This window comes from Lactuca sativa, chromosome 2, assembly GCF_002870075.4.
Source record: "Lactuca sativa cultivar Salinas chromosome 2, Lsat_Salinas_v11, whole genome shotgun sequence".
Classification (NCBI taxonomy): domain Eukaryota; kingdom Viridiplantae; phylum Streptophyta; class Magnoliopsida; order Asterales; family Asteraceae; genus Lactuca; species Lactuca sativa.
The window spans coordinates 225,755,693-225,763,379 of record NC_056624.2 but is presented as its reverse complement, the minus strand read 5'-3'; the positions used below and the strand labels follow the sequence as shown (position 1 = coordinate 225,763,379).

Sequence of the window (7,687 nt, the reverse complement as noted above, 5' to 3'; positions counted from 1 at the left end):
ACTAAAACTAGGCGCGAAGAACCAAGACTGACATAGTGGATAAATCAGGAATACAAAAACAAAAACAACAATTGGAACAGAGAATGCGATTGCATTATAAGGTCGATATAGAGGCTTGAGTAGTTTCAAATATTAAGGTAACAAACCTAAAACCCTTAAAATCAGTTAGAATTGGTTTAAACCCGTAATCAAACCCGACAAAAATAAAAAACTGGGAAACCGAACCTATTGTTTTGGGTTGGGTTGCGTTCCATTTTTCTTAAAACTGATAAATCGGTTTTGGGTTTGGTTTTAAGTCAAAACCAACCCATGTTCATCTCTAGTATAAAAATATCGAGATTTTTTTGAAGATTTCGTTATTATTAATGCTCTAACAGATGTTAAAATTTTATATTATTAAAAATAATTACGATGTTATATATCAGTATATCACCTTAATATAAAAATAATTATTTTATAAATAATATTAATAATATAGTAATTTTCAATAACATATATTTAATAAAATTTTAAATACATAATGCACGACATAAAGATACACGTTGTTTTCTAACTTTATAGGCGCCTACAATAATGGGAGTAAAAAGTGATGTGAATTATCGTTCCGTTGAACGTAAAGCCATTCCGCAGTGTCCACCAGCATAAAAAAGTGATACTGTGATAGCCTCAAATCCTCAATCAGAAACCAGGCGCTATCTTAAGATTGCGTGTGATTTTTTTTTCTTACGAGAAATCTAGAAGAAGTGAAGAACCCATATCACCATTCACTCACTGTACGAGAACTCTAAAGCTAACCAGATTGCCTAGAATAAATACCCAGCAGAAAACAATTAATATCACATCAAATCCAATCTCCTGAACTCAAACGCAACAGCACAATCACCATGGTTAAAGCAATTAGAATTCATGAGCACGGCGGCCCCGAGGTCATAGATCACCATCTTTATATTCTTTCTTTCTTTCTTGATTTCACTCAATGGAGACTAATGGTGTTCAACTTCTGTTACAGGTCCTGAAATGGGAAGATGTCCAAGTCCCAGATCCAAAAGAAGGAGAAATCAGATTGAAGCAAAAGGCAGTTGGTCTAAATTTCTTGGATGTGTATATGCGTCGAGGTGAGCAGAATCTAGCTCCGCCCTTGCCATATATCCCAGGTATGGAAGGAGCCGGAGTTGTAACAGCGGTGGGTCCCGGAGTAACCAGCTGCAAAGTTGGAGATGTCGTGGCTTACGCTAGCCCGGAGGTGGGTTCTTACGCCCAAGAGAGAATACTACCTGCAGATCTAGCGGTGCCTGTTCCTTCTTCCGTTGATCCCGTTGACGCAGCTGCTGCCATTTTTAAGGGTCTCACTGCACATGTCTTGATCCATAAAGGCTTTAAAGTAGGTGACCTATTCATTTCTTGATTTATGTATTATTTGTAGATGATAAAAAGTTTCTTCCGTTTTAATCAAACAACGATTCCCATATATAGGTTGAATCCGGACATACGATCCTGGTACATGCGGCGGCAGGTGGAGTCGGATCTTTGGTTTGTCAATGGGCAAATGCGATTGGAGCCACCGTGATCGGAACAGTGTCGACCAAGGAGAAGGCTGCGCAGGCGAAAGAAGATGGATGTCACCATGTGATTTGTTACAAAGAGGAGAACTTTGTGGATCGAGTTATGGAGATAACATCAGGCAAAGGGCTGGAAGTAGTCTACGATTCCGTCGGGAAAGACACCTTCATCGTAAGATATGATATTAATTAATGGTTTCTAATTAATTTGTGGCTGGTTTCAACTAATTAACTGTGTGTGATTTTGACATTTTGAAATGAAGGGATCATTAGAGTGCTTAAAGAACCGTGGATACATGGTGCTTTTCGGAACTGCCTCAGGTGTACCAGAGCCTCTGCGTGTTGAACAGATTGCACCCAAATCACTCTATTATACGTTTTCATCAATCACAGAATACACGGTTGAGAATCGAAAGGAGCTGCTTGTGGCTGCTCAAGACTTGTTCTCTAATATTGCAAAAGGAGTGTTGAGGATTCATCTTAATCATAAGTATCCTCTGTCTCAAGCAATCCAAGCTCATACTGATCTTGAGAGTCGAAAAACATCAGGATCAGTTGTGTTGATCCCAGACGAGGAGTGATTTCATAAGTTTCATGTTTGTTGTATGTTTACTATCTATCTACGTTTTGTTGTTTGTTTTGTATTCCAATGGTCAATGGACCTTTGTATTTTTTTTTTTTTTTTGTGGAGGACCATATTATCCAACACCAAATTCAGTTTTGTAATATAATGTCACTGTTTTATTTTATTCTATTACAATGTATTGTTTTTTAAAGTATCCCGATTATCCTAACTATAGATAGTTTTTTATTATATGTTGGTAGTAATTACATAAAAATAGTACAAAATTTCAGAAATGGTCTCTTAACATTTCAAAAAATGGCATGTCGAAGGTAATTTTCAAAAACATTTCAGATTTGTTCATATGGTTTCTAAAAAATTTAATGGATGGTCATCTTGCCTACCATAGTTTGAATTTTCAGTTAAATGTATTGTAAATAGATATTTTTGCCTTCTGAACCAATATATATGAGTGACAATTTCTAAATTTTTTGAATATATGTAATATCCCGATTCCAGATATGAGATTTATTCTTTAAAAATGAAAATTTCTCTTGGAACTCGTCGAGTTGATGGCCTCAACTCGACGTGTTGAAGGCTTTTGGGTTGTGCATCTTTTTGGACCAGCTCGACGAGTTGGTGAGGAAAACTCGATGAGTTCGCGGATGAATGAGAAACACTAAATTTTAAGGTTTGCATCCTATATAACCTCCTTAAGTCCTTGAGGCAAATCTTTATTAGCCTCCAAACCCTAATATCGGCCTTGTGAACCCTAATATTCATTCCATCTCATATTGTGAGTTAGTGTGTCATTTTGGAGCAAAAGAAGGAGGAGTCTGAGAGAAGGAGGCAAGGATCTAGCAAGCTAAGCTCTCATCTTCATTTTGGCACTCTTTTGGACCATTATAAGCAGTGTTCTAAAAGGCGCGCCATGCGTGAGGCGTGGCTTCGCCGTTACGAAAAGCTCCATAACGTTGCTGTTAGGTGTAACGCGTGGTAAGGCGTGATATGGCGCGCCATGGCGCGTTATGGCGTGTTATGGCGCGTGTTTTTTCGTTTGAGACACAGTTTTTTTCGCTTCATTATGTCTTTTCAAATCGGAGATACAAGTATTGTGGTTTTTGTTAACTTTTTGTTATTAGTTATTGATCTAACACTTCTAATAAGTAATTATATTTAATATAAATTTATATTTATGTGGTAATATAATTTTAAATTAATACAAAATCGCCACCTTACATTACGCCTTGAAAAACGCCATGGCTCGCCATGGCTCGTTAAGCTTGAGGCTTGGCCTTGCCGCCACGCCACGCCTCACGCCATTTAGAACCTTGATTATAAGTATTCAAGACCTGATTTTTATTTATCTATAAAGCTAGATCTTGAGTTTTGTCCATTTTTCTCCTTATTCTTGGATTATGCAATGGATGGACTTCATAAAGTTTGCAACTTTATGAATCTCCAGGTAAAGGTGACCTTAAAATGGGTTAGATTTGGTCCTTTGTCAAGTTTTGATGCCATGCATGGAGTTTAGGTCATATTTCCCCTTTTTGACCTATTTTTGGTTCAAAACATGCATTAGACATGCATGTCTATAAAGCACCCACCTTTGGGACATTTTTGAGGGTAGAACCTCTTTTGGAAAAGTTGGGTTCCAAATCTCAAGGATTTGTGCTTAATCGTTAAGCCTTTGAGTTTTCAAGCCTTATGGTACGGTTTTAGAGCTTTTGGAGTAGTCCCAAGGGATAAAGTTGGAAACTTTATCCTTTTAGACATATTTGGAGTTTACATCTGAGCCTTAGAGTCTCTGGAATCGAAGAACCAGCTATATGTGTTACGTTGGGGAAAACTCGGTGAGTTGTCCAGCCAACTCGGCGAGTTGGCTAGGGTTTTCCCCGACTTTCTGAGTTTTGTAGAACTCGACGAGTCCAAGAGATGCACTCGACGAGTTGGGTCAACATGGACTGTTGACATTGACCATTGACTTTGACTTTGACCATGGCTGGCCAAGTTGGACTTTTGAGGGTATTTTGGATATTTCGGGATTTTGATGGATTTGATCATGATGGTTGTAGGCTTTGACATAGGAGTTGAGATTTGGAGTCGGACCTTATCAATTCTGCACTGCTAGTAAGGTGAGTTGTCATCACTGTACTTACAGGTCAAAGGCACAAATGTCGACCCATTAGATTGATATCCTGTTATGCATGCTATTTTATTATTATGATCTGTTAGATCGGTATCCTAGTAGATATGATATTGCTATGCTTTGTGATCAATAGATCTGTGTGACTGGATGTAGACCATTATATGATTATCTGTTATATGTGTACATGATTTGTTGGTGGCTGAGACTACACTGCTTTGTGTGTAAGCCAACAAGCCGAGGCATTCCAACCCGATGGTTGAGGGTCTAGGGCATTCCATCCCGAGGATGGTTGGACCCATAGTATGTTGGCATTCCAACCTGATGGTTGAGGAATTGGGGTATTCCATCCCTAGGATGATTGGACTCATAGTATATTGGCATTCAAACTCGATGGTTGAGGGGCCTGGGGTGTTCTAAACGGATGGTTGATTGGGCCCAAAGTATGTTGTTATTATAACTATGCTATTTGTTATGTATTGGTATTTTGGGGGAACTCACTAAGCTTTGGGTTTACAGTTTTTTATTGTGTTTCAGGTACCTCAGGGGATTATGGCAAGGCGATGGCATGATCGTGCATCTCTTCATGCTTTGATTTTACGATTCTAGGATTTCTCTTATGTGAAACTTGTTTTGAAAACAAATTGTAATAAATGATGTTCTTTTGGTTGGTTAAAAATTTTAGAATTTTCAAGAGTTTTATGAATGTTACAAGTTGGTATCAGAGCCTTGGTTTGAGTGAATTAGAGGAACACTCATGTGAATCCAATCTCAAACTAAGGAAAGATTTTCAAAATGATTTTTATCAAATGGTTTTAAAAATACTCAAGGAGGATGCGATGTGTACGATCAGTCGGAGCCACTAAGTAGACCCCAAAATACCATACTGTTTTTTGATATTGTAATATGTTAGAACAACATGCTACTGATAGGCTAGCGATCTTCAGGAATTACATGATAGAATTGCCTGGTTATATGATACATGATAGCCTAGGACCTTTCTTTTATGGAATTGACATCATTACTGTAGTTGCTTAGTGTATGCATCATGGTTATATATAACTAAGATCTTATAGCCTGAGAATGTTTGGTTTAGCCTTATTTCCTGTTATTGTTTGATGAAGGGCTTAGGGTAGGATCAGATGTTTGAATGTCTATAGGGTCCAGTGTTATGTATGGCTATCATACGTGAGTGCTACAGGGTTGATGGAAGTTTCATGGATTAGTCATGTGGGGTCATCCGACCAGTCGTGAGATGTTTAGCCTCTCTTCTAGGGAGTGAGGATTGAGTGTTCGTCTTTGCTTATGAGTATTGTTAGGGCATTGTAATGATCCTTGAGACAAATACGGGTAGGTGTGAAAGGTAGTATGGGCCCATACTACTGAAACCACAGGATCCGTACGCGTAGCAAGGAAATCACAACCCCTAGGGCTTCGTTGGGAGTTTATCCCCCATTATGATATATGAGTTATTTGATATCTTCCTGGTGTATTTTCAGTATGGTGACTATGATACGAGTTTAGATCGAATCCGGGTCGAGATCAGGAGTTGGCAGACAGGGTGAGCCAGTTTTGTCAGAGGACCGCATCAGGGAGATCATTAACGAGGAGGTAGTTGCTATTGTACAAGGTCAGATTCCAGAGATGTTCGGGTCTATCAAGACCACGATGATGGAGTTCTTTGACGATCGCATTGTAGCCACGCTGAGACGGCTGCTTATGCGGCTTCCGCAATCGTGGCGGCTGTAGGTGTTGGGACAGGGCGGGTCTTTCAGTATCAGGAGTTCGATAATACGAAGCCCCCGACATTCAATGGAGTTCAGGACTTGATCATAGCCATGAGGTGGCTATCTGATGTGGAGGGAAGTTTCTTTACTTGTTCATGCCCTACTGACTAGAAGGTCTGGTATGCTCTGAACCTTCTGAGGTCCGGAGCGAAGGATTGGTGGAGGCTCGTTACTAGTTCTTATTATGTTGAGCAAAGAGCTGTTGTACCTTGGGAGTAGTTTTATGAGATGTTTTGCTCCTGATATGTCTCGCTGGTGGAGCGTGAGAGGTCAACATAAGAGTATCTGGATTTGAGACAGGGTTTTGAGACGGTTACAGAGATCACCAAGATGTTCACAGAGAGAGCTATGTTCTACCCTGAGTTTGCTTCATCTGAGCAAGCTCAGATGACTTGTTACTTGAGTATTCTCAAGACGGATATCAAGCAGTTTGTTTCTACACAATGCTATGGTTCCTTGTTGGAGATGCAAGAGGCCGCCAGGCGGCGTGAGATTGAGATTGAGTTGTAGACTCAGGAGTTGAGATTGGTCCCGACGCAGTCCCAACCTGCGACGAAGCGGTTCAGGGCCGCTAACTTCAATTCTGGGAGTCAGATCGGTTCCACTTGTGTGAAGTGCGACAAGGTAAATGATGGTTTTTGTCGGTCTTCTTTGGGTTGACACAATTGTGGAAAGCAGGGCCACATTGTGAGGAATTGTCGGCAGCAGAATACAGCTTCTAGCATTAGACTTTGTTACCATTGTGATCAGGTGGGCCATATGAATGCCCAATATCCCTTGTTCGCTGCCAAGCCGACACTGGATTAAGCACCGGCTATAATGAGGATCACTGACGGGAGTCAGGGCAGGGCGGAGCCCTCGAGGGCTCGAGTTCGCGCTTTCCAGCTTACTGTCAAGGAGGCCAGGACAGCACTGGATGTTGTGACTGGTATGTTTTTATCCCTTATTGTATTGATTATGTTTGTTTTATGCTCATTTGTTTGTACCTTTTGTAGGTACATTTCTAGTGAACTCCTTGTCTGCTTTAGTGTTGGTTGACTCGGGTGCAAGTCGATCCTTTGTTTCTCGGTTGTTTAGTAGGGAGTTTGCTTTGCTCATAGGGGAGTTGGAGTGTCCGTTGCAAGTTTCTATCGCCAACAAACATAGGGTTTCTTCTTCTTTGGTTTATCAGAGTTGCATTCTAGAGATCTTCGGAGTATCTATCCCGATCAATTTGATTCCTATCCCCATGGGGGATGTCTGCGTGATAGTGGGTACGGATTGGCTGAGCCGATTCAGTGTCACGATAGACTGCGAGGGACACTGTATGGTAGTTCGAACCCCCAAGTAGGGGAGAACTAGTTATTTATGGAGAAGGCACCAGGATGGGTTTAAGGTTTTGTTCGGCAACCAAGGCTCGACAGTATATTCAACACGGGTGTGCAAGTTATTTGGCTTATTTGGTGGACATGCGGATTAGGGACCAGGTGTCAGTTGTTGATGTTCCGATTGTCATGGATTATGCTAATGTATTACCTAAGGAGTTACCTGGTGTGCCTCCTAAGAGGCAGGTTGAGTTCAGAATCAACCTTGTTCCAGGTGCGGCTCCTATTTCCAAGGCGTCATACCGATTGGCACCGCCTGAGATGCAGGA

The 7,687-nt window shown here is 40.6% G+C and overlaps 1 protein-coding gene across 1 annotated transcript; it reads left to right on the top strand.

Moving 5' to 3' along the window:
- Window positions 1–570: 570 nt before the first annotated feature.
- Window positions 571–2,338, top strand: LOC111889937 (uncharacterized). The gene is made up of 4 exons (XM_023886083.3): window positions 571–926; window positions 1,010–1,381; window positions 1,474–1,731; window positions 1,823–2,338. Exons 1-4 carry the CDS (start codon window positions 885–887, stop codon window positions 2,138–2,140), a joined length of 990 nt encoding a protein of 329 aa, XP_023741851.1. The 5' UTR covers window positions 571–884; the 3' UTR covers window positions 2,141–2,338.
- Window positions 2,339–7,687: the final 5,349 nt, after the last annotated feature.

Coding starts and splice junctions, on each gene's coding strand:
- LOC111889937 (XM_023886083.3), top strand. CDS start 885: ATGGTTAAAGCAATTAGAATTCATGAGCACGGCGGCCCCGAG. Junction 1,382..1,473: donor TGATCCATAAAGGCTTTAAA/GTAGGTGACCTA, acceptor TCCCATATATAG/GTTGAATCCGGACATACGAT. Junction 1,732..1,822: donor TCGGGAAAGACACCTTCATC/GTAAGATATGAT, acceptor TTTGAAATGAAG/GGATCATTAGAGTGCTTAAA.